The 27,361-nt window shown below is 36.2% G+C and overlaps 1 protein-coding gene across 5 annotated transcripts in view; it reads right to left on the bottom strand.

Annotated features, from left to right (window-relative positions):
* Nalcn (sodium leak channel, non-selective) overlaps positions 1–27,361 on the bottom strand; it is a 309,764-nt gene that overhangs the window by 113,045 nt on the left and 169,358 nt on the right. For all 5 annotated transcript variants that reach the window (XM_028868293.2, XM_028868291.2, XM_028868295.2 and 2 more), the window contains one exon: positions 10,622–10,759. In XM_028868293.2, coding sequence (XP_028724126.1) covers positions 10,622–10,759 — 138 coding nt within the window. The remainder of the gene's footprint in view (positions 1–10,621; positions 10,760–27,361) is intronic.

Here is a 27,361-nt window from a genome sequence, read left to right as displayed (position 1 = left end):
GTACCACATTTTATTTATCCATTCTTCAGTTGAAGGGCATCTAGGTTGTTTCCAGTTCTGGCTATTACAAATAATGCTGCTATGAACATAGTTGAGCATGTGTCCTTGTGGTATGATTGAGCATTCCTTGGGCATATGCCCAAGAGTGGTAGAGCTGGGTCTTGAGGGAGGTTGATTCCCAATTTTCTAAGAAAGTGCCATCTTGATTTCCAAAGTGGCTATACAAGCTTGCATTCCCACCAACAGTATAAGAGTGTTCCCCTTGCTCCACATCCTCTCCAACATAAGCTGTCTTCAATGATTTTGATCTAAGCCATCCTAACAGGTAAAAGATGGTATATCAGAGTCATTCTGATTTGCATTTCCCTGATGATTAAGGATGCTGAGCAATTCCTTAAATGTCTTTCAGGCCTTTGAGCTTCTTCTGTTGAGAATTCTCTTTTTAGCTCTATAGCCCATTTTTTAATTGGACTGTTGGGTATTTTGATGTCTAATTTCTTGAGTGTTTTATATATTCTGGATATCAGCCCTCTGTCAGATGTGGGGTTGGTGAAGATCTTTTCCCATTGTGTAGGCTGTTATTTTGTCTTGTTGACTGTGTCCTTTGCCCTACAAAAGCTTCTCAGTTTCAAGAGGTCCCACTTATCAATTGTTTCTTTCAGTGTCTATGCTACTGGTGTTATATTTAGGAAGTGCTCTCCAGTGCCAATGCGTTCGAGACTACTTCCGACTTTCTCTTCTATCAGGTTCAGTGTAACTGGATTTATGTTGAGGTCTTTCATCCACTTGGACTTAAGTTTTGTGCACGGTGACAAATAGGGATCTATTTGCAGCCCTCTGCATGTTGACATCCAGTTATGCCAGCACCATTTGTTTTTTCCATATGTTCTTAAAATACATTATATTTCATATGTTCTTCTTAGAGGAAAAGGTTGTCCTCAGAACAGAAAGAGCTGAGATAGATGGGGGCTATGTACTTTCTCCTTGCAGACCCAAGGCTGATTTTAGTTTAGATGAAAGGAGGCAAGACCCACCTCACAAAAGCTTTGAGTTTCCCAGGGAAATAAAGGACAGACAAGACTTGGCAGTAGGAAGCCCCACGAATACAGGATTGAAAATAGTGTTGGAGAAGACTGTTAGCAACAAAGTTAAGACTAGTCACAGAGAAAGTCAAAGTTTGCTTCAAGTTAGCATGAAGATCAATTTCATTCATCAAGGATCTTGGAACATTTAGATGTGAGTTCAATTAGCATAACACTCTGGTGGCAAAGAAAAAACCAGAGGATATCAGAAAGGAAATCAAGTATCATGTGAGGCCTAGGCTTCCTCTAAAGCTCAGTTTCATTTTGACATGGGTTCTTGTTCCCAGTGTAAGGGTCTGTGATAAGATGATGACTTGTCACTCAGGATGAGAGATGAAGAAAGTCTGGGCTGAGAATAGTCTCTTTGGAAGAAAGATGGAAATTCCAGGAAACCAAGGTGAGCCCGCAGCTGATTGTAAGGAAGTGAGAATTACTTTGTGGTTCTTTTCTCAGACTCTAATAAGGTGACAATAACTACTGGGATGAAGAAATTGAAGTGAGGAGAGGCTGACAGCTTACTTTTTGTCATGTCTAATTTACCTTGTCAACAATACATCATCTTCCTACAAGCCCAGGGTGGAATTGGAAGGAGCGAACAGGCTGGCCTGGGTATCAGCCACTTACTAACACAAGGAAGTGGAAGTCATGGAAATGCACGACATGTCCTAATTCTGAAAACAAAAGCATTTCTATGTTCTTGGGCATTTCTGTTTGCTTTATCTTTACAGAAAGCTGAGGTAATGCTCATTAACCAGGACCCATCACATCCACATCTCTGCTGACTTTGAGTCAATGTCCACTTACTAAGTATGAATACACATACTGTGTCAAAATCTTTTACACAGATATTAGATGTGGCACATACGACTGTATGAAACTGCTTATCGATAAAATAAGAATTTTTATGGGGACTTACTACTCTGAGCCTCAAGATATTCTTCTTCTTTTACATAAAATACTATATGTTTCCAAGTCCAAATTATCCAATCAATCAGCTTTGTTACTTACATTCATATAATACTTCAGTTTAGAACATGGCTTATAAATTTAGATCACTTTAAAAATTATTGCTGTAATAGCAGGGTACAAAGGATTTTTATTCAATATCATTTTCTTTCTCTTTGTTAAAATACCCATATATTTTCAGCAGAATGCTGTTTGTTTACCTGGTCCCTTATAATCAAGGAGTTCACATACATACAAGTTTTCTTTGATGGCTGCTTGCATGTCTAAACATGTCTATAGTGCTTGACTGTAGCAATATACACCATAGTGTTCACTCTGCTGTAGAACAGTCGACTGGCTTAACATATACACACCTTTATTTTATGTCTACTATAAACGGTACAAATCAGAATTTTTTTTTATGGTATCATAGACATTTGTGAGCTATCATGTGGGTGCTGGAAACTGAACCTGAGTTCTTTGCAAGAGCAGCTAGTGCTTTTAGCCACCAAATCATTATTTCTCTGGTCTTGCATATCCAATTCTATAGCTCCTTAACTTAAAATGCCCATTCCCAAGGTAATTTTTGCAGTGACAATAGCTTCAGTGCAGAGAATGGTGCATATTAGGTCTCAAAGCCAGGGAAGACTCTGGGTTTCAAGGAAGTAGAGGCAAGGAGTCAGGTTGCTGATGGACGCACTCTAGCAAGGGGCCACAGCTAGATACAGACGGCAAACTTCCCGCTTCTTCCTCACCTTCCTGACATGAGACAAAGGCCTGGCAGGTCTTTTCTCCTACCTGTAACTCCCCTTCCCCCAAGTTCAAGGATATATTTGTCCAAAGATATCGGCCTATCAGCATCCCTGTTTTTCTTTAAACCGACTAATCCTAAACTAGAGGAAGGAGATCCCTATTCTAAAATCTTCTAAGAGCCTTAAGACCCCAGCTCTTTAGTAGAGGCCAGAACTCCATCTTCTCTGCTTTGCAAAGGGTCTTTCTCTGTGTGTGCACTGGTGTGTGTGTGTGTGTGTGTGTGTGTGTGTGTGTGTGTGTGTGTGTTCTTACCCTAGTTAAAACCTTGATTCACTAGCTGATTGTATCTGGTCTGTCTAGAATATTCCTTGTTGAGACTTATTTGGCTTGAAATTTTTCCTGTCTTTCAATTATTTGACTGGCAAAAGAAACTTGATCAAAACCCTAAAACAGTAACAGAAGGGCACAACAAAATACTGGTGGAATTTTGAGCTTCCTGTTTAGTAGATATTTAAAGCTGTTTTTCTAGGTTTAGTGTTGCTTCTGCCCAAGTGTCTCCCAGATGTTTGGCCACTGTCCAATCCCTTAGCATTCTTTTTTCTCTGCCTCTTCCTTCTACTTCTTAGTGTCCAGATTTGCTCTGAGCTAGACATTTTCTGAGGAATCACCTAAGCCAATAGTTTGTTACATTTGTTTATATATTTATTTTATAAATTTATATACTTGTTAAATTTTATACTTTTACAGCAGATAAACTTGTTTTTCATACATTTACCCACACTAAATTTCAGGCAAATCCAAATAAATGATGAGAGTAGCCTTGCTAACAAGCATTACTTCCTCAATCACTCTGTCCATCACTCCAGTCTGTTCATCAGACTCACTTTTGAGGTACCATGATACAGATACCAAAGTTTAAAGCTTCTTTTTAAAGGAGACCAGATACATAATTGAGGATGGATTGACTTGGTGAGAATTCTGTCACTGTAGCAACATACCCCGTATTGCTTTAGTTCTATATGTTGTGACACTCTAAACACATTTCCCTTTCTCTTTTTACTTCTTCCATGTAATGTAAAGGTGGCCTTTTGGCTGAAATGTCACCATTAGTCTTAATTTTTTTTTCCATGGTAAAGTTTGTTGGTGTTCCTCCTCATTTTCTGTATATAACAGAAGCACAGCAGGAAACAGAGACATGCCTCACACTTTGTGTTTGCTTTATCCATTAAGCATTTATAACCACACTACCCTGAGCTTTCTTGTCATTTGCAGTATAAAACAATTTCACTTTTTATATGGGTCAAAAAAACAACAGTCAAATTTAATCAAAGCGGTATAAAATGGGATATGTTCAACACAGACTCACTTTTAAATCATTTAATTTACACGTTCAAATGCACATCTCTGTGAGCAAAACATGACTATTCACAGCAAGCTGCCGCCACCGAGGCAAAATCAGGAGATCGCTGTGTTAATTTTGGCACTTCAAAGGTAATGAAAAGACCATCCACAATGAAGGCTTAATTATGTTTTCTCTCCTTTCAGTATTCACATCACATGGCTTTCTTTTGAGACAATAATAAAGGAGAAAAAAATCTTCAAAGGTGTAGAAAAAGAAAGTCTTTTCAACTGTTTAAACCTTCCATGGTTCTTATCCCCAAATCACCAGCAAAAATGGGTAAAATGATAAATTCAACAAGCAGATGACAAACTGCAACCACTTTGGTCAGAAATACTGAAGACATAACCTGCCAGAAGAGAGCATTTAAAGGAACAATAGATAATAGTGATGCATATGTTTTTTTCTGTACACTGGAGCTTGGTTGTCATTGTGAGCAGACAAATTGGTGCCCCCAGGAATATGCAATGTCCTGGCCTGGTACTGTTCCAGAACTGGCTGTAGCCAAATCTTGTTTTCTTTCTACCTTACACATGTCTGTCCCTGAGAAAGCTGGTTCAGGAACTCTCCAGGTTTGTGGCACCAAACTAATCACATGGAGTAAAAGACTAATTACTCATTAGAGTTTGCACATTTCTGTCAACTTTTCTCCCAAATTGAGCTCGTTGCTTTTTGTAATACTTACTAGAGAAAAAAAATAATTTACCAAAAATTCTCATTTTAACATAAATTCAAGTTCACAGACAGAACTGTGAAATACAGAGTTTAACTAATAATACATTTCTCTGTTATATAGGCCCATTACCCCATGTACATGTTGATAGGTTGATCTCAAAACTGTCTGTGAAAGTAATAAATGAATCAATAAGCATCGTCGGATTTTTGAGTGATTACATTTAAAAGTTCTCACATGAGGCTGATATGGAAGAACCAGGAAGCACAGCTGACCATGTGAGCACTGATCAAACAGCAAGGAACTTGGTACCATGTCTTTAAACTAGTCCTTGAATGACTGGTCTTAAATGTTTGTTGATGAGTTTGTGTTGACTAGTGATAATTTCTGAGTAGTTGGGAGACCTAACTAGTTTTGGTGAAACCAGAACCTATCCCAGGTACATGAACTGGCTTTTTAGAGCCCATTCCCTATGGTGGGATGCCTGACTCAGCCTTCCTGCCCCAACTTGGTGTGGCAGCCTGTGTTGATTAACCAAGGGAAGCCTTACCCCTTATGAGGAGTGAATGGGGGGAGGGGAGGGAGGAGGTGAGAGGGAATGGGAGAAGACAAGGGAGGGGAAACAGTTGTTGGTATGTAAAATGGGAAAAAAATGAATTAAAAAAATCTTCCCCATTTTGACCCTTTTACATATAATTGTAACTCAGTAAATGTAAACATAACTCAGTAATGCCATGCTAAGTGAGTCAGGACTAACCTGATAATAACCTAACACTTTAGTGTCACCCTAAGAGTATTCAGATAAGGAAAAACAGTGGCTGATCATGTCTTAAGCAAAGTCTCTGTAAGATGGAGGAAGAGACTAGACTATTTAGAATTTTGAGATATTATATAAATGTTACTTTTGTTTATAATTTAGTGACAGTGTTTTACTTCATTAAGCTAATTATCTCATTAAAACATTATTTATAAAATTAAAAGCCTAAATATTTAATCTTTTGCCATATATTTAATAACCAGAGAAACCCAAAATTCTCACATAAATCTGGTAAGAGTAAATATGGCTTGAGTTTTATATAACCATTTAATGTAACATTTACTACATGTAAATTTTAAGTCAAGATGAGTTAAAGATCTAAGGAAGAAAAGTAAAAACTTAAATCATGAGAAGAATTTCATGATTCAAGAACAGTCCTTATGATCTCAGGAAGAGAATGTTTTAAGCAGGCATTAAATATAAATATAGACTATGTTCAGAAATGATTGTTTTAGCCACATTAAAATGTATCAAGAGAAATCATAGGCAAATTGGAGTAACAAAATATCAAAGAAGAGAGACTTGTAACAACTGCTACAAATAAAGTTGAAAAGAACAACCTAGTCCTTAAAAACACCTGTAAAGCAAATGATTGGGTGAGTCACTGAGAAGATGGCCAATGGGCACATAGGGAATTTTTTCCCTCAATACTCACAAAAGTGTAAAAGTGCAAATTAAGGTAAAACAATGTACCATTCACTCACAAAAGTATCAAAACATTAAAAAAGCATATGCTATCAAGCATAAATGAGTGTGAAAGAGCACAAGAATTCTAAATTCCTACACTTTGAAGGGTAAATAATGTGGTCTTCTTTTAGAACAGGGTCCTGTCACTTTTCTCTTGCAGTAAACGCTTCAGGTTTTGAGGGCTATAAAACAACCATGTAAAGATGCAGAAACCATTTGTGACTCACAGGCTGTACAAATCTGGGTGGTGAACCAGATTTGGTATTTAGATCGGGAGATTCCTGGTCTAGAGCTATTGGGACAAGATCCAAACCTGGGCATAGATCCTAGAGAAAGTCTCATGAGAATGCACATAGTGTGTGGATGTATTGTGGCACTGAAGCCTCAGCCTTTGGAAAACTGCAAGAATCCTTAGGGAAGAAGACTAATAAACCAATGGACTAGCATCTGCTGTATATTCTAATGTCCTAGGAATTAGTTTCATGTATGTTAAGATGAAGAGAATAATAGCAATAAATATAATTGCAGAATCCATAATGATCTTAATACATTTATTCTGAGAATCATTTCTATTAATCATGTCAGGAGAAGAACACATGACCACATATAGCTTGCTTTCAGTATGGTGATGGCATAAGACAGCTGCCAGCACATGTGGAGCAGGGCCTTGCAAACTAAAATATACTAATAATAATCTTTTAACTTTACAGTACAAAACATATTTAAGATTATAACTTTAAATTTAAGACAGTATGTATATATATATATATATATATATATATATATATATATATGTGTGTGTGTGTGTTTTATGGATGCATATGTGTGGTAAATCTCTGCATTTCATTGATTTGAAGACATATTTACTTCTGCATTTCAACCATTCTAAAATAAGAATGAGCCTTGTCATTGGTAAAAGAATCTTCAAGAGTGCAAGGATAGCTAACATACACATGGAACTTTGGGATTTACTTGCATTAGGCATTATTATTCTTACTTTCAGGTTTGACTCAGTAGAATCATGAAGGAAGCTAACTGGTGCATTCAAAGTCCCATTTTTAGTGACCAGTAAAACTAATACAGGTTTCTGGACTCCCACTTCTTGCTCTTGTCTGCACCACATTTACCAAACAGCTTTTTGTTGACATAAAGACTTTTCAATTCTTGATTGCTTTATAGATTTCAAAAAATTGTCAATAAAATAACAAATGATTTCAATGCTTAGTTTTGAAGGTAAAAATTTAAAAATTATAATGAAAAATGGCAATATGCATTTCAGACACACATAAATCAGCACAAGAAAGGATGGAATATAATGTAGATTTTCAGGTTGATTTCCGTACATTCTGAAGCTCATGCATTTTTGAGTATGCTTAAGTAATAATTAATAATTAATGCCATATTTGGTTGCCCAAATTTTAGGTTGCCCAAAAAGGCTGTGTGGAAGTTTTAACACCATCATTCATTCTATAAGTGATCATTGTAGAATTTTATTTAAAAATTACTTTCCTAGATATGTACCAGAGTAGATATAGTTTCTTCTGACTTTTACAACTTCATGACTCTGAGTTACTCAAATCTATGTCTGAGTGTGATAATCTGCAATGAGGATAACACACAGTTATATTATCTTAGTGGAACAAATAATTATATTGATTATCAGAAGGCAGCTAGATTAATTATTCATGTGCATTAAATCTCTCCTACATTTATCTTATGGTCACTAGTCTTCAAGCTACTCCTGTGCCAGAATTATTTAAAAACATAGTAGGTGCTTACTGAACATTAGTAAAATGCATTAGTGAGTGAATGAGTGAATAATTTATAAGTGAACAAGTGAATCAGACTTAAACATGCTGGAAGGGAGGGTGCAAAAGTCATAGAAACAAGGCACACATACCAGCACAGCCATACACTAACTCTGGAAGCCAGGCCCATCCCCACTGTCCATCATTCTTAGCTTTCACGCATAAATATAAAGTCAACTCCATGTAAACAATGTCCATGCTATTTCTAGACTCTACCATTTGAACCCCTGACTTTGTGCTACTTAACCAAGTATCTTTGTTTTGGTGGGCATATGTTAGTCTGAAAGACTTTGTCTACAGTAGAGGCCATTCCTAAATTATCACACATATCTCAAGTACTTACTAATTCCTAAATATTTAGAATTGGAGGACATTATAGTTGGTAAGTAGTTTGTTTTACTTGAGTGAGTCTTTTTTCAAGGTCAGACTTGATTTTGACATGCTTAATGACAACTTTCAACTTCATTATCTAAGGGAGCAGCAAGTAGGCCTAAAACTCTAGCTTTTAAGATCAGCCAGAGGGTGAGAATATTCTGACAACCATTTAAACTTAGAGTGATATTAGGCAAAATCCTAAACTTCTCTAAGCCTCAATTTCATCATCAACTACTGTGGTGGTAATCTAATTGTACTGAAATGTGATTTTGATTGTATGTTAATAAATAAAGTTGCCCGGGGGTCAGAGCTATTAGAGCCATAGCAAGAGTGTGGCGGTGGTGGCACACGCCTTTAATCCCATAGATCTTTGTGTGTTCAGGGATACAGCCAGCATTGGAGACATATGCCTTTAAGACCTAGGGGGCTGTACATTCAGACAGTGGCAAGGCAGTCACGTGTTTGTGTTTACAACCAATGAGAAGGCAGAACAAAATACTATAAAAAGATGAGCAGACAGGATATAGCTCTTTTTCGGGAAGCTGGGACACCGCAGGAGGAAGGGTGAAATTTTAGCTCTGAGCTCTGACCTCTCGGCTTTCTCTTTTACATTGTTTTTGTGTTTCTTATTTAATAAGACTGTTGGATACATCTACAAACTACTTTATAAGATTTTGTTATCTGACTGTCCAAAATATCAAAACTAGCATTATAAAGCGTTTTGCCACACAATAAGTAGTGGCAGTGGGTTTTATTTCATTTCATCCATTCTTGAAAAAGGATAACATATGGGCCCATGATTTATAACTGTTATTATAATATTATATAATAAAATTAAATAGAAACAAATACATGATTTATAGATGCACATTTGGTAATAGGAAGGCATGGGAATTACTTCTTTAGTGTACTAGAGGCAGTATTTCATAGGTATCTTTCCCTATTTTTAATTCAGTGAAAATTATTTGTCTTCTGTGATTGAAGAGAACAATCTATATGAGTGACAGAATCCAATTTTTCCTGAATTTTGGCATTCTGTTTTCTTGTGCTCTCATAATAGTTTCAGCTATGCTTTTATTTTCTCTCCTGTGCTTTACTGCATTGAACACAGTACAGAAACACCATGGATTTCTAATTAACTAACTGTACCCTGAGGTCTCCAGCTGCTGTTCCAGTTTAATTACAGCTGTGAAGAGGATGTGGTAAAACTGATGAGACCATTGCTATGTGATAAAACAATATAGCAATAATGTAGTTCAATTTTGATCTGTAGATGTGACTATGTATGAATAGGAAAGTAGTTAAATTGACATGTGACTATGAGGTTTCCATTTGTTTTGTTTTGTATTCCCCCATCCAAGCATATGTACCTGATGGAAACTATGATGGTCCCATTTAACCAGACTGAAATATAATCCTGTGGTGGTATTGTGTTCCCCAAAATATTGTGCACCCTAATAGACTTATCTGGGGTCAGAGACAGAACAGCCACAACATTAAACATAGCGGATAGGCAGTGGTAGCACATGCCTTTAATCCTAGCATTCAAGAGGCAGAAATCCATGTGTTCAAGGATACAACCAAGCATGGTGACTCATGCCTTTAATCCCAGAAAGCAAGCCTTTAATCCCAGGGAGTGATGGTAGAAAGCAGAAAGGTATATAAGGTGTGAGAACCAGAAACTAGAAGCATTTGGCTGGTTAAGCTTTTAGGCTTTGAGCAGCACAGTTCAGCTGAGATTCATTTGGATGAGGATTGAGAAGCTTCCAGTCTGAGGAAACAAGACCAGCTAAAGAAGTTGACCAGGTGAGGTAGGCTGTGGCTTGTTCTGTCTCTCTGATCTTCCAGTGTTCACCCCAATAACTGGCCTCAGGTTTGATTTTATTAAGAACTTTTAAGATTCCTGCTACATAAACCTCAAGTTTTTTGATTTGTAGCATTTAGAATGGAAGGAATCTCATCCAATGGGATGGCTTTGTAGTTTTCTACTGACTCTTTGAAATTGACAATACAACAAATATCTGGTGATGCTCATCCTATTAGGTGTTTTAAGAGATAACTTAAAAGAAATGATAAACTCACCAGAGTTGCAAAGAGATGATAGAGTATAAAATAGATGGCAACCACTGGTGCCCACATATGTCCTACAGCATTCAGAGTCTGATCCATCACGTCCACCCATCCTTCCTGGGTCAGGATCTGGAACATGGACATAAATGCCTATGCAGGAAGAAGAAATGGAGGGTTACACACTCCACTGACTCACAATGTAAGTTACACCTGAATGCAATTAAAGTTAGCCCATGAGGAGATGGGGAGATATCTTTGTGGTTAAGAGAACTGGCTATTCTTGCAGAGGACCCAGATTCAATTACCTGCACCCACATGGCAGCTCACACCTTCTGTAACTGCAGTACTGGCGGGGTGCATTGCCCTCTTTTGGCCCCTGGTGGCACTGCACACATGTGCACAGACAAAAACAAAGACAGCACCCCCCCCCCCCGCCAAAGAAGCAAAAAATAAAATCAAAAAAGGGAAATAAAATAAAATTAAATTATCCTATGATGATCAGCTGAGGACTTTGTTGTTGGCATTATATATCCTCTTCTAATCAATCAAGGGAAAGCAATTCATGTAACATGGGAAAAAAGCTGAGAACAAAGGATTAATTGTTACATCAAACTCTTCACCTTCAGAAACTAATTATTTTGAATTAAAAATTTTTTTTTAGGGTAAATACCATTGGGAAATGAAATCTTCTCTATCTTTGCTTACACATTGTTTTCTCCCTTTTCAGAAAGTTATTTTAATATTCCCAACAGATTTTTATTTAGGTTTCCTGATGTTGGTTGTAGATATGTATTATTTTAAAAGTGAATTACGTGTTTTAAGCATATAAGAGAATAATAACCTTAATTTTGTTTGCATGGTATCCATCTATGAAATGATTTCAGCTACCATATTATAGGAACATGTGATGTCTTAAGAAAAAGAAATATTTCCAAGGTATTCTGAGAGGCTGAGGAACTTAACAAAGATACATTTTTCATGATACTTTTAAGGAATTTAAGGCACAGAGTCAAGATTGCAGAAGAAGCCAAGACTAAAATACCAGGACATTCCAAGAAAGCCAGTCATGCTGAAAGACTTATCCTCTTCCTGCACAGAGCTTTGGTTGTTCAGTTTGGAAACATCTTTCTAATTAAGTATATGACTATGTGTCCTGCACATATCGGTGGTCAGTAGATACTTCTTAATGAGACTTTATGATCATGTCTGGAAAAAGTTTACTCTTTACAATTGTTTTTATAGTCTTTAGTAGAAGAAACCATAAATAGGGTATTAAGGTTCCAAGAAATGAAGTCCAGGAATAGACAGCCTGAAACAATGATAAAAACCTATGACTGACAAGATCCCATGGGTGAAAGGATTCTAAAGGCAATTTAATCTTCTTGAAGAGCCAGGCTCAAAGATGATACCAAATTGGGTCAAACTCATTTTAATAATTGTTATGCTAGTAGAAGTAGTGGCCAGGTATGATGATTCAGTAATGTCTGGGATCTGCCACCTTCAGGCCTAAGCACAGGGTTTCTCTTAGACTATTTCCTTCTTGAGGGCAAAAGAACTTTTTCCAAAGTGTAACTTTCAATGTTAAGAAGACAGTGGGCATATTTGAATAAGAAATAATTAATCCTTAAATATTTTTTAAAAGCAAAATTACACTTATTTATTGTGTTGATGTATAGGGTGCATGTGCCATGGTGTGCATCTGGAGGTCAGAGAATAACATGAGGGGAGTCAGTCTCTCCTTCCACCATGTGGGTCAAAGGGATCAAACACAGGTCTTCAGGTTTGCCAGTCCATACTAAATGAGTCTTGAAGTGGTTGGCTCAAGACCATTTCCCATTTATCTTCTGTCCAATTGTGGAGTACTTCCCCTGAGATAGTCTTGCCTAAATTCTTTTGTCTTATAGAGGTTTTCTTTTTTTGTTGCTCATGGAAATGTGAATTATGTTGCTATTGATAATTGATTCCTAGTATTGCCAGCAGCACTGTAATGTTCTCCTTGCTGGGCTGCACAAGAGGACGCCATCCTTTTCAAATCTTAGCTTTAACCCACTCTAAAATACTCTATCACTTAACTTTATAAATGTGTCAGCCTTATCACTGAGGGCAATTATTTTTTCCCCATTTCTTCTTCTTTTTCTCTGTTGAATATTTATTACATATAAGCAACACACATTCCAAAGATGATTCACATGAAAATATCAGATTGCTGTATTTTCCCTACAAAGTTGCTATCAGTGAGAAAACCTATGTACATTTCAGATCCAACAGCAAAAGGTGTCACAGTTGAGCAGCATGATTATATTGGTTGTAGCTTTCTTTCTCCCAAAGTAACAAAAAACCTTGTAATTAAGCCTGACAGATACCATTCCTGGAATTTTGAGACCAAGAATCTAGATTTACTTTTCAAGTGTTTTCATATAAATCAACCTATATGTTTACTAAAATAACTTATGTCAACATCTAGCTTTTATATGTGCATTATATACCCAGGAATATGGAACTGTGGGATTGCAACCTGCTGCTGTGAGACAAACAGTGAGGGCAGGAGACTGAGGTAGGTTATCTGCTAAGTTTTTCAAGGTCTTGAAAAACAACAACAACACAAACAAGCAAACAAAACTTGGTTTCTGCACAGCTCACCTGGAAGCACAAATATTATATCTGAGAGCAAAGCTTTTAGTTAAAGTGGGATTTGTGTGTACATTGTTGCATATAAACTGAAGAAAATGGTAGCATCCCTAAATGCTTCTACTATAGCCTGAAATTAATTTTTTTGTGTGTAAAGGCTCCTTTAGTTTTCTTGAGTTTTGTACCTAGATGTTCCAATTCAGTGACAGTTTGAGACAGAGTCAAATATGCTCACTGACATTTTGTGGTTAAGGCTCATGCACCTGGAGGAACCTGCAGCTTGTGTGTTCCAACAGAGATCATTAATGGTGCATGAAGGTTTGATGCATTGGGATTGAGATGAGTAAGATATGGTGCCGACTCCTAAAACAATTATAAACAGAAGGGAAGAAAATGAGCATGACTAAGCAGAGAATGAAAACATGGTGTATGGAGAAATACAACAGAGGAATGTGAAGGTTGCATGGTGGAAAAGTACATGCTCTACATGCATGAAAAATACGACAAAGCTATCACGGTATTTTTGCAAATGTAAGTTTAAAATTTCTATATGCCATAACTTGGCATTCCTTTCTTTGTTCACTACAACATTAGCTATATATTCACTCAAGGCTTTATGCAATAGTTTACAGTTTATTATATTGAATGTATAAAATCTGAAACAGCTTTTGGACCTGTTTAAAACCTAAATTTATTATGAAATATGTAATAAGACAGGGATTCATTTAAATTATTTCTTTACAGTAGGTAATCAGTTGATTGGGAACAATGTAATTGAGTAAATCAGTCTTTTCACTAATTTGAAATATCTTTTATCATATATTGTCTACTCATATAGTCATAGTTCTATTACTTTTCTATTCTTTTCCTTTGTTCTATTTCATTTCTAAATTGATTAATAATTGAATATTTTAATAACTAGTAAGGTTATTAGTCCCTCTTATAAGACTTTATTATAGAAAATTCATTTATGTGTATTTTCCTAAAATATCCTGGTATTTATTCACTATGGTCACATTAGATTGTCTAATAAAATTCGAAAATGTTTTCAAATTATTTTCAGTGTAAGAAAAGATATTTATTTCTAGTTATTAATCCTCCATATATGATTCTGAAAAAAGATCTTGGGTAATTCCTGCTCATTTCTAGTGAGTTTGTTTTAATATTATTTTTCAAAAATGTAATCAAGGTGATAGCATAGAATTTAAACTGTAAGTAACAAAAATATTATGATGTGTTTCTTAACAAAAACCAGGTGACAATATCATGTGTGAATAATATAATTCCCTTGTTTTCCCACAGGTCATCATTCTTAAATCAAGTTCACACTTCTTTTGATGTTACCTAGGTCCCTATTCAGTATTTCTTACTTCACACATAGAGATCTATTATGAAACAGGAACATTTAGTTCACACAAGACAACTCCCACTTCCCTTGACATTTTCTTAATTTTGTACCTTACCACCTTTACCACTCCACTTTTTACGTCTTTTTTCATTCATACATTCACATCCTTGAATTTAATAATATTTATGTTTTGTCTTTGTTTTTAGTAAGCTGGTAAACAATAGATCATTATTAATATGTTGACTAGGAAGATACTGTTCATTCACTATTGTGCAGGTGATGTGCTAAGATTTCATTTTCCCCTTTGGAGCTCAGATATCATTTAAATTGTAAGTAACCTTTTATGCAATAACAAAAGGTTAATGTTCAGAGTTAAATTGGGCTCCTTTCTTACAGCAATTAATTAAGATCTGGCCCAACTTATTCACATCACTTAACTGTCATTTTTTTGGTGCTGTTTATGCTGAGATTATTCGTATGCCTCAATGGGAAAAGAAATACATTCTTCTACCTAAGATAAGATGACTGCCAGATTCTCACACATTTTATCCACTACTTGGAATAGATCCTATTTCTACTATGCTATAGCTGTTCATTTTAGAATCTCCAGTTACCTGGAAGCCATCTGAGTCCTTCTCTTGAAGATTTGTTTTCTAGAGTTGTCTCACTGCCTGTTCTAATTTGGGCTAATTGCTTTTGAGACCTGTTCCATAGCTGGTATGATTTGCATTTCAAGTTCCTTATTTTGGTCTCTTATTCTCTCCATTGTAACATCAAAAACAAAAACAAAAAAAATACTGCCAACATCTCGCCCATGGATTTAAAGCCCTGCTTCTGTGTGTCAGCTGGATTTCTTCTCTCTGCACTGCTCCCCCAGTATGAGGAAAGGGCTTGTATAATGAAGATTTTTTTCTGAAGCTGTGGGTAATAATACTGGAAATATCAGACTGTAGGAACTTCTTCAATCTAGGTGCATCTAGGGAACCTTTACTGCAGCCAGAGCCAATCAGCCCTTACGTTCCCTTCTTCAAGTTCCCTGAACTATCTTCAGTCATCATTCTTGGTCCATGAGTCTAGTTGAGGGCTCAGGTAATGGACTTCCTTGGCCTTGGTTCTCTGTATGTAGGGAAAAGGTCATCTCTGCAGCTCCCCTTCTCCATCTATCCTGAGATTCCTATTTCCTCATAACTTCTGTTTTACTTTTCACACTCTCATGATGCAGCATTTTTGTTTATTATGATAGAAAATTAGCTTATTATGAGGAAGTATTCATTTTGAAAGTTATAATTTTTTATCTTTAGTTTCTTAAAAATTAAAAAGTGGATATTTATACATCTATCTGTCTGTCTGTCTATATTCCTGCTCTAAATGAAGGACTTTTACAGTTCAGGGGTTCTTGTCTTTTTTCAGAGTTCTACATAACCTCCTTTTGGAGTCTCCACAGATTGAGGGACTTGAGATGAGTATATATTTTAGGATTTTTCTTTCCAGTGTTTTTCTTCTTACCTTTTCCAGAAGACAAGTCTGGGAGATGAGATAAGTCTAGTTATCTTTCCCATTATCTCTCAGTATCTCAACTACTATCTTTTTTCCATGTTGACTGTTACTCAAATAAAATGTTATGAATGTGTAGACTTTCCTGTATGTAATTTCTGGTGCTACTTTTTAAGTCAATTATTAATTGGTTTGCTAATTTTCTGATGCTTTGGAAGATACTATCTGTGATTTTTCTTTCTCTTGTTTTACCTCTTTACTCCACATACATAGTCGAGATCTCAAATTAAAGAAGACTGTACAGGCCAATTATTATATAGTTCAGGTGCTCACATGTTGCTAAGTGAACCAGGAACAAGCAGTTCACTGAAGACTTGCCCAATTTGTTTATGAAGTGAACTATAAAGGTGGGTCCAGCAGCATTACCCCTTCATAGAAAAACCAAATCAAGCAAAAAAAAAATGTCTTAAATGAATTTCAAATGGAAATCACAGAGACAAATCACATTGTTATCAGAATATGGAGGAGGATGAAGAAATGATATTTTTTCCATGTAGGCACGGAGGTGCAATGGGGGGAAATTGCATAGTCACTTAGAGATGTGTTGATGCTCCAAGGAAGCAAAGTTTTTGAATAAACAGAGGTCAAGAAAGTATATTGAATATCGAGATTGCACTTAACTGGACCTCATCTGATGGAAAATAAATATTTTAAAAATATTAGCTTTGTGATTTTTATCAGATATTTTATTCTTTGGGTATATGGGAACAAACCAAGGATAAGAACCAGAGAGCAGAGGGTAAGTAGTAGTTGCTTGCAAAAGGAATCAAACAGGAGAAAACACATATAAAAGCAACAAATGAGGTCCAGGAGTCACTGACTAAGCAAAGACACCATTGTCCATGGTCACAAAGTCCAGACCATCCTTCCTCTGGCTCTTTGCTGGGTCTCTATTTCCTCATCTGTAATGGAACAGAGATTCCACCTGAACCTTGGCCCTATCTCTTGCTTATTAATACTTACTATCTTGTTCAACTTCTCCATTCTAATGTTTCGAAAGATCATCAGTAACAGACTCATCCCACATTGATATTTTCAGTCTCACATCTAGATTCAATTCCATAGCTTCACTTGGATGCCTAGCAGGAATCTCAAGCCTTTGATATCTCAAATTCTGTTCATGGCTGCCCTTCCTATACTTCTGTCTCAGACAACAGCATCCATTCTTCAGATCATTCATACCATTGGCCTTTAGGAGAGCTCTATTCCTTTTCATCTCCTCATATTCCAATTGCTCAATTCCAATTCCTCATAACCTGATTGTCCATTTTGGAAATATGCCTTGGTTTTTCATCTCAGTATTCCTTGACATTTCTATTACAATAGCTAATATTAGTTTCCCCAAAGGATCCTACATTTTAATACTAAACTTTCTGTTTATTAACAGAGGTTAGAAGACTTAGATGAAAATAAGATCACCAGAGAAGGATGGAAGGGAAATACATGAGAATTTTCATTTCTTTTTCCTCATAACATTTGAACACTGAAGATGGCTAGGCTGGGTAATGACTCTTAGCCATGGTTCCATTTCAGTACCACTGGCTCTTTCCATAGTGGTAGTATTGGTGTGTGTGTGTGTGTGTGTGTGTGTGTGTGTGTGTGTGTGTGTGTACATTTGTGATAAATGGTGCTGGATCATCACTTTCTACATCAAGCTAAAAAAATCAACTTCTGACCCCAAGTATTTTTTTTACATTATTAGAAATGAAGCAAGCATACTATCTAATGGTGAAATAAACAGCCTAAAAAATCTACTCAGACCTGGCAAAGTAGTTACTAACCTCCTTAAAAGATAATGGATGATATTTGAACTTTGATGACCTGTTGCATATTTGGGAAATTTAGTATAGGTGGAGATCAACTTGAGTTAAATATTGACAAAAGTAAGTAGTATGGGGAAGCACTTCAGATTGTGTTTAATTTGTGCCAGGTAGAAAAACCCACCTTGTAAAGTATATAATTAGATACTTCTTTACTTTACAACATTTATTTATAACATTTCACAATCATTATCATCATCTAACCTAAAAACATTCATATGAAAGCAAAAGGAAAATAAATACTTCCTATTCCTCCTGACTGCATCCTTCAGCAGCCACCAGTTTGCTTCCTATTTCTGAAGATTTGTTTGCTCTGGACATTGTCTATAAACGTAATAACATGTCACAAATGCAGTGTCCATCTACAGTGGTACACTTTAGCACCCAATTGCCTTTTAAAATTTTTTTTGCCAAATAAAATCTCAAATACACATCACAATTTATATATTTATCAATTTTGAATATTTGGGGTGCTTCTGCTTTTGGAGGCTATCATGAATAACGATGCCACTATGAACATTTATGTGGACATGTATTTTTATGAATTTTTACCTTTTACTTAATTGTTTATTTCTTATATTGAAGTACATGTATGTATACCTGTATATATTTTTTTCTCTTAAAATATGCACATTAAAAATTTAAAATGTAGAAAGAAATATAACTCACATTTTCCTTGGGCAGCTTACAATTTACAATAGACCTTGCACCAATTTTCTTTATTCTTAGCCAGTTTCAAGAACTCTCTCTATGAGAGATTTGCTTTCAAAATGAAATCTACTTGACAGCTTCTATAGTAGGGCAACCATTTACTGAGAGCTTCCCTGCTGTGTCTTACTACCAGACAGTCCTAAAATAGACCTGCTTTGACGGGATTCTCTGAGTGCTCAAGTGACATCTCCTTTGGGTATAATTGCCTTAATTATTCACCTACTCAATTTCATGGCTTCTTTCTTTCTTCCCAAACAGTGGTAATTTACAGAAGAGTTTATCTTCTGAGAAACCCAAAGAGCTTATACCTTTAATATTTTGCTAGCATCTGGTGTATTTTGTTATTTATGACCTTTTTGTTTCAGACTTACTTGATTATCCAAAACTAACAATATTTAAAATGACATTATTTTATAGAAAAGCTGGACTTATCTGATGTTGGTTAATGTTCAAAAAATTATGCTGCTTGTTAAAATTGTAAGTGAAAAAAACAAAGGACTATAAGATAAAGAGGTTAGGAAATCATTAAAAGGGTATTTAGCATATTTAAAATCTCACAGCAGATGAAAGCTGAGAGAGCAGTCTCTAATTGGCAGAACTGACTTGTACATATATGTTTATAAATACTATATGTATTTGAAATATGAATTAGAACTGAAGTATTAAATTCCTGGCTTAACTTTTTCTTTATTTCAAATCCCTCCTCTGGGTTAGGGAGAATTCCATGATCTATCTATCTTTTTAATAGTGCTCTCCTTCCCCAAATCCCATCTCTCTTATTTTCCCTTTCCCTTCAAGTTCTCAGGAAAAATGCTAACTCTAAGTGAATCTAACCCTATCTGTCTGTCCTTGGACACCCAGGGCACAATGGATTAAATCACACCATAGAAAAACATGCTCTCATCAGCCTCTCTCTCAAAAGATATCCTTCCAAGAAAGAACAGAGGAAGGACTGAAGTCAAAAGACAGGGTAGGCTGAGAGTGGAAACCATGATGCTCTGGGAGTTTGCAGAGAAAAAAGCTGAAAGCCATGGGTCAGCTCTGGCATTTATGAGAATGGAGGAGATTCAGTTGCCAATGGCCTAGTGTCTGGAGGCCAGCTTCAACAAATATGCAATCATACTGTCATCCTGTGATGTTAGCTTTGAAAAGAAAAGGAAACACTTATGAATATTTTATGAACATTAAAGCATAATCCGGATAATGTTTTATATATTAACTTAGAAATCTGTCTCAAGGATATTGTTCCCCACGGGGAAAGACCTGTCTGTTGCATTGGTTTAAATAGCAGTATTCCTATATATTATTATGATTTAAATTTTTTATGTTCATGAAATTTGATTACACTTCTATAAAGCTCAAAAATGATGTAAGCTAAATTATAGTTTTGAGGAAATGCTACTTCTCGATGTAACTCAGATTGCTAAATGGTCTTTTTATAAAAACAAACAAACAGAGCCTGATATTGGGGTGAGTGCTGAAAGATCAGAGAGACAAAGGAACAAGTCACCTCCTATCCCTAGGACTCCTCAACCTGAAAAGCTTTTATCAGCCGAAAGATGTTAGTTACGGTCTCCTCACACCTTATATACCTTTCTCCACCCACCCATATCATCTCCTGTCTCAACTTTCCTAGTGCTGAGATTTAAGGCATGTGACTCAAGTATTGGGATTAAAGGTGTGTGCCACCACTGCCTTGCTCTGTTTCTCTCCTAGACTGTGTCAATCTTATGGAGCCCAGGGTGGCTTTGGACTCACATACGGATCTCTGCCTCCTAGTGCTAGGATTAAAGGTGTGTACCACCATTGCCTGGCTTCTGTGTTTAATCTAGTGGCTTGTTCTGTTCTCTGATCTTCAGGCAAATTTATTAGGGTACACAATATATCATCACATCTAGATGCATGGTTTTGAAAGTTTGATATTATGAATGATGATGGCATTTTATTTCACCTTAAGTCGTCTTTTAACTACAATTGTCTACTATTTTGTGACCTACTAAAGGTGATAATGGCATTAATTTGGAAAATTAATTTTGTGTAACACACATTTCAGTCTATTTTTGGATTGAATCTTTCCTATGAAAATTACAGAGAAAGGTTACAGTAAGCATTTTAGAATTTATAGATACTACAAACTGTCTTTTGGTGCAGTTGGCTCCTCTGAGGATTTTATTGAATAGTGTAAGTCACGGGGTTGGCAGGTAGACAGAAGGCAAGCAGCCCAGTAAAACAGGTGCTTTGCTTTGGGCCTTCTGTTGTTACTTCAATTTGAGTTTTGTACCTCTGTTCCAGGGGTTTGTTCTGAGTGACTGTCTTACGAACAATGTCTCAGAGCCATGAATTGCTTTCTTTGTATATGAAATCTTTTGCAATTAGATATTTGTTGAAATTCATTACCATTTATATGGACAGAGGTGAAATATTTAAAATATTAATATCTTTTAAAAGTAATTCCTCTGTATTTTATCCCTACTGACTTAGAAAATAAAGTTGAGGCAAGTGGTTTCAATTAATCCTGTCACTGCCTTTAATGCAAGAAGGACTACAAAGTTTTTTTTGCTTTTCCCCCTCCCAAATGAACCCACATTATTTACTCTGCTTTTATAAATCTCTCTATAAATTCATTGCCAAGCATTCCATTTAGGGAATAAAGGGGAGAGCAGAGGGAAAAATGCTTATTGGTCAGATTAGAGATGACTATGGAAAAGTTTGAAACTGGACCCGCATTGTTTACCCGAAATGTCAAAATAAGCTTGAACATAATTAGAGGCAAAACATATATCATAATGTCAGGCTTCTCCCAGCAGCAAATTGCTTGAAGTAGAGTTTACACTTATATATAATTTCAAGAGTAAGAGAAAAAAAAGGTTGTCTCACTTCTAAAACTATGAATAAATAAATAAATAAATAAATAAATAAATAAATAAATAAATAAACCACATTTATTTTCCAGCTACAAAAACACATGTAGGTGTAGCTATGCATGGGGTGACTTTACATGACATTATATACAAGGTCATTGGTTTATATAATTTTCTAGAATTTCTTTATCAACAAAGAGTAAATGATATGCATGAAAAGAGACTCTAAACCAGGAATAGCATTCATGGGGGCCTTTGCAGCTTCAGAGCAATAACTGTCCATCATTAAATATAATCTCTGCAATTACTCTGTAAAGAAGTGTCTGTAGGTGTGATTGCCCCTGCTGCTGATGGAGAGATGAAGATTGTGGGAATCCAGTGGTTAATGCAATCCCACAGGTAGAGTGGTGGTGGTATGTATTTTGTTTCTGCATGTCCTTTTAGACATTGTAAGATCTAAAACTGCTGATCTCTTTCCATCATCTAGGTTATGAAAACAAATAATATCCATTTCAATTTTAAACAATATTTAAACAGCATGTGAACCTGAGGAGTGCAAAAATCACTTATCTTATTCCACTTAGTGGGACCCCAGAAACTGACTTAATTGTTAGACAAACAGCAAGTGCTTTTTCCCATCGAGCACTGTGCTAGCCCTTAAACAATTTTTTTTAAATCACCTTTGTCTAGCACAGCACGGAGCATTTATGTGAAATTCCTTATGTCTCAACTAACTAATGGTATATAGCTATCTTCATTATTTTTTCTTATTTGTTCATAAAAGACATAACTCCATAATTTTTATAGGCATCTAAAATTGCAAAATATTTTAGTAAACATATTTTAGTAATTTGAAACTTAAATGATAAACTCCCTGCATTAGAGATACTCACTTGAAGGAACAATATTAAGATGAGTTGAATGAAATTCTATTTTTTGCCCCAGCAATCTTTCTGTTAGAGCATGGTATTTTTAGTTGAAAGGTGTACTTCCCACCGATTATGTTAAAATCATTTTGAAATGCAGCCATCTAGCTGACAGAACAAACAGCTGTGAAAATGAGACCTGGAGATTTATGCAAAGAGGGGAGTTCTGAATTAATTTTCTTCATGGAGCAGACTGTCAAGCTTCTTGGAGTATTTATGCTCCATCTCTTAATTAGTAATTTTGCTAATGTTAGTCATATTAAATTTTCATAATGTAAATGATGCGTTTCATTGGCAAATATGTGCTGTGAGATTACAGACAAAAGCAGAGATTCTACATCTGATGCAGTTAAATTGAGTAATGCACAGACAGTGCGTTTGAGACACAGGTGTATGTTTCATTGTTAAACAAACTGAGAATTTCATAAGGCTTCTTTGAGTGAGAAACAGTGACTCCATAAGAAATTTTATTGTGTTCTTTTATATGTGCAGGAATAAGATTTCCTTTCTGTTTAGCTTTAAACAGAAAGCAGCTTTGATCAAGGGAATGCTAACATTTCTGTACATTAAAGTAGACTGTTTTAGAGGTGAGGTTCTCCTGTCTGTGTTAGTTCTATCAATATGAACAGGGACTGTTATTTGGTCTGTTCACTGGCTCTTTTCCAGCAAAAGTGTGATCAGTTTTGGGAAGCATTGCATGTGAGGTTTGATAAAGTCACCCAAATCCTGCATTGTTTGTGTATTTTTGATCATATGAAAAACACTTATTTCCTATTTGTTTAGGTTAGTACTTTTATCAGCATAATTTATACCACTTTTCTCAATTATTCTGTAAAAATATATTGTAGATAATTATAATGCTACTGCTCTAAAATTTAGACATTTCCATATATATGGACATCAAAAGTTTCTTCAACTTTTTAAAGTGGTTGAGAATATAAGAAAGATCATGTGTGTGTGTGTGTGTGTGTGTGTGTGTGTGTGTGTGTGTGTGCGCGCACGTGCGCGCGCGAATGAATACACTGGGCTGAATGTGCACATTGTGTACATGCATGTGGAAGCCATCAGCGTGTATCAAGTATAGCTCCTTCATTGCTTCTCCATTTTATTTTTTGAGAAAGCGTCTCTTACTGAGTCTGGAGCTCAGAGATTGGCTAGACTGGCTGGCCATCATGGCCTTTTCTGGGCTTCATTGGTGTTGGAGTTATTGACATGCATCATCATGCCTGGCTTTTTGTGTGGTTTCTAGGGAACTGAATTCAGGTTCTCATCTTTGTGAGATAAGTACTTTACTTACTGAGCCACGTTCTAGACCCAACAAAAAAATTTGTAAGGAGAAACCTTTGTATACATTTCTAGTTATTTTCTTATAATTCTAAACAAAAATATGACTTTTCATGCATGAATGCAATGCAACTTGAGCACATTTCACCCCATCTGGTTATTTTGCTGATAATAAGTGTTTAGAAATATATTACTTCAAGGGCTAAAAATGCTTCCATGTTTTGACATTTAATGAATAATATTTCCCAGAGAAGTCATATACATTCGTGATATCAAGGTCTATGGCTTGCTGGCAGCTGTGTGCATCATTATTTACTTAAAACAAAAATGACAAACAAGTCTTCTTCTCTTGACATTTCCTTCCTGGCACAGACATTAAATTTAAGCCTTATTATTATAGTTTTCTTTGTTTTGAAAAAGATTGATGCTGGTTATTTTGACTTATTTTAAAGTTTAAATTTATTTTTTCTTCATAATTTATTATATTGTTTTAGTTCTAGACAATCCTTGGCCTTCTGAAATCTAATGTTATATATAATTTTTATCTCTGTACTTGCACAGTCTAACTATTTTTGTTCTAATTTATTAGGAAGATATTCTGGTATACAGTATGAGGGACTCTTGCAGGTTCAATATAGGTTATTCAATAATACTAATCTAACTTGTCTTTAAACCATTCATTCTGATACCCTCTGTCATTATTTGTGGCTCTGGGGATTAGATCCAGGGCCTGGAATATCCTGGGCAAACACTTCACTACTGAGGCTCATCCCAACTCTCTTTTCACTTTTTTTTTCAGACAGGGTCTCACTAAGATGTCTAGGCTTTCCTTGAACTCACTCTGTGATCTTCAGCCCAGGCAGGCCTTAACTTGAGAGCCTTTTGCCTCAGACTCTTTACATGGTTGTTATGGGTCTATTGCTCCCCCTCCTCCCATGTGCGTGCGTGCGTGCGTGCGTGCGTGTGCGTGTGCGTGTGCGTGTGCGTGTGTGTGTTATGCCTATGTATGAAAATGTGTAGGCTGGTTTGTTGCAGAGACCAGAGGAGGAGAGTGGGTATCTTTTTCTATTATTCTGTGCCTTGTTCCCTTGAGGAAAGACCTCTCGCTGAACCTGGATCTTGGTGCTTTTTAGGCAGACTGGTGGCCAGCAGGCTTTGGTTGATTTTCTTGTCTCTGTCCCCCAGCACCGGAGTCACAGGTGCTTATGGATATGTCCACCATTTAAGTGCTGGGTCCTCATGCTTGTGCAAGACCTCTTTCTGAGTCATCTCCTCAAGCCCCTGCATCATATTATTTATCTGCTGTAGGTGTACACTCTTCCTTGCTGGTAGTGATCTCTCAATGGGGATGTCCCTTACTCTTCTTCCTTCTTAATTTTTTTTTAATGAGAGCATCTTGCTGTGTAGCTCAGACTAGCCAGCAACTCTTCACTCTTATGCCTCAAACTCTCAAGTACTAGAATATAACAGATGTACACACACCATCCCCATACTTGTATTCCTTTTGATATTTTTTGTGGATTATATTTTATGGATGTAGTTTATGTATACTTGTGAACCACACTCTATATTTCTGTAAAAAGTTCTTATTATTGGACCTCACATACAGAATGGGTTTATACACAGTAGCTGTTACTATCAAAAATATTACTACTGGAGGAATGTCTTTCTGGATTTCATTAAGACTGCTTTCACTTCTCTAGGAGCTGCTTGGTACTTCATAGTCATTGTTGAATATGTGTGGTCATGCTGACCTGAGTGTATCTTTTCTAGGGAATCTTCCATCTGAGTATGAATTGCAGGGGAAAAGGATGTCCTTGTTTTTGTTTTGTCTAATTTTTTAATTATTAATTTCATTATTTTTAATTCTGTGTAAGTGTGTGGTATGTAAACATGAGTGAACATACTCACAAAGGCCTACAATACTGAATCTCCCAGAAGGTGGAGGTGCACATGGCTGTAAGCTGCCCAGTGTGGATGCTAAGAAGTGAATTTGGGTCCTCTGCAAGGACAGCATGTGCTCTTTACCACGGAACCATCTCTCTAGGCCCCGAGTTTTGTTTTAATTTTCCCTTAATTAATTATTTTGAATTTGTTCAAACTTATTTGGCTCGGCTATCATCCTTGTTAGATACTTGCATTTTGCTCTGAATGAGGAAAAATAATGAATCCTCCCTTTATTGTAGAATTGGCAGCAAGTATCACATAAACATGTTTGTCTAGTGGTATAATATACAATATGTCCTTCTCCTTTCTCTCCAAGATGACAAATATCCTATGCTTCTTCATAATCCCCCTGTTTTTTCATTGTGCTCAACCTGAAATGTCTTGCTCAATTCCAAGAGATGAGGAATCTGATATTTGTCTAATTTGTTAGCAAAATGCTTTTTGTGGTGTTTCATCTCACTATACCCACTTTGTGAAGGAACTCTATCTAGCTCAAGCATGGCAAATATGGCTCTAGTGTGCTTGCCCCTCCCCTATTTCCTCTGCCTTGCTAAAACACATTAGATCACATTCCTAAAGCTAGCCAAAGTCTGTTACCTTATTTGTCCAATTCCTCCTCCTGAGGCTATCTACTAAGGTCCATCTATCAAAGTATTGAAGTCCAGTAATCAAAATCCCCCTTTTGGCTGCCATAATTAACATGACCAATCAAAATTAAACACCTCATTCTAAAATTGGGTGTCCCCTTTTACCTTTATAAACTGCCATTTGCCTATGGGTCATGTCTGTTTCCTCTCTATCCAGGCCAGATATTTGCCCTGGATATCCTTCTCCCTCATCCTCTATCTCCTGTCTTTGTCTTTTATTCCCTGTTCTTTGTCCCTCTGGGGCAAATAAATCCCCTTTGTGCTGAGAACTTGCTCTTGGAGTATCTTCTACCAAATACTGGTCCTTTTAATTTGTTGCCAAATTTCTAGAGCTTTCTTACAGAAACTATTAAGTACATTTCTTTTAGCATGAAGTAGGACTAGAGACTTTGTCTATTGCCTTTTTTCAGTGATTCTGAGTTGATGGCATGTAGAAAACTAAAACAACAACAAAACTCTGAAAACAAAAGAAAACAACAAATATTAATGAACAATAAAACCCAACCAGTCACACTACAGGCCTGGGTCTGAACTGGACATGTTTTTTCTCTGGCTAAACCCCTATGTACTGTTTCTTTTTTCTCCCTTTTTTATTGTGTTAAATGAGAATATAGAATACGTCTTGTAAGTCTCCATTTCCCTAGGGATCTCCTACCCCCACATACATATGTGGTCAGCCACAGGGATACTCAGCCAAATACACACATGCACACATAACCTATCCCATTGTGTTTCCTGGAAATTGGGGTTTTATTATTTATTGACACAGAAGGTATAGAGACAGTCATGTGTAAGAAGCTTAGCATTTTGACTCATTATGGATTTTGGTATTCTATACAAGAAGTGCATAGGAGGGAATGGATGGATCTATATATCAGTCATTAAAAGGTCCTTCCTTTAGATCTATATGTGAAATCGGTAATGATATGCTTTTTTTGATTCAGGTAGTGATTTGGCAACTGGTCTTGTTTTTCTGATATCTATCACCCATCTTTCTATCTCTCTGTCTATCACCTATCTATCTAT

Source organism: Peromyscus leucopus, chromosome 9, assembly GCF_004664715.2.
Source record: "Peromyscus leucopus breed LL Stock chromosome 9, UCI_PerLeu_2.1, whole genome shotgun sequence".
NCBI classification, from domain to species: Eukaryota; Metazoa; Chordata; class Mammalia; order Rodentia; family Cricetidae; genus Peromyscus; species Peromyscus leucopus.
This window is presented reverse-complemented; position numbering and strand designations above follow the sequence as displayed.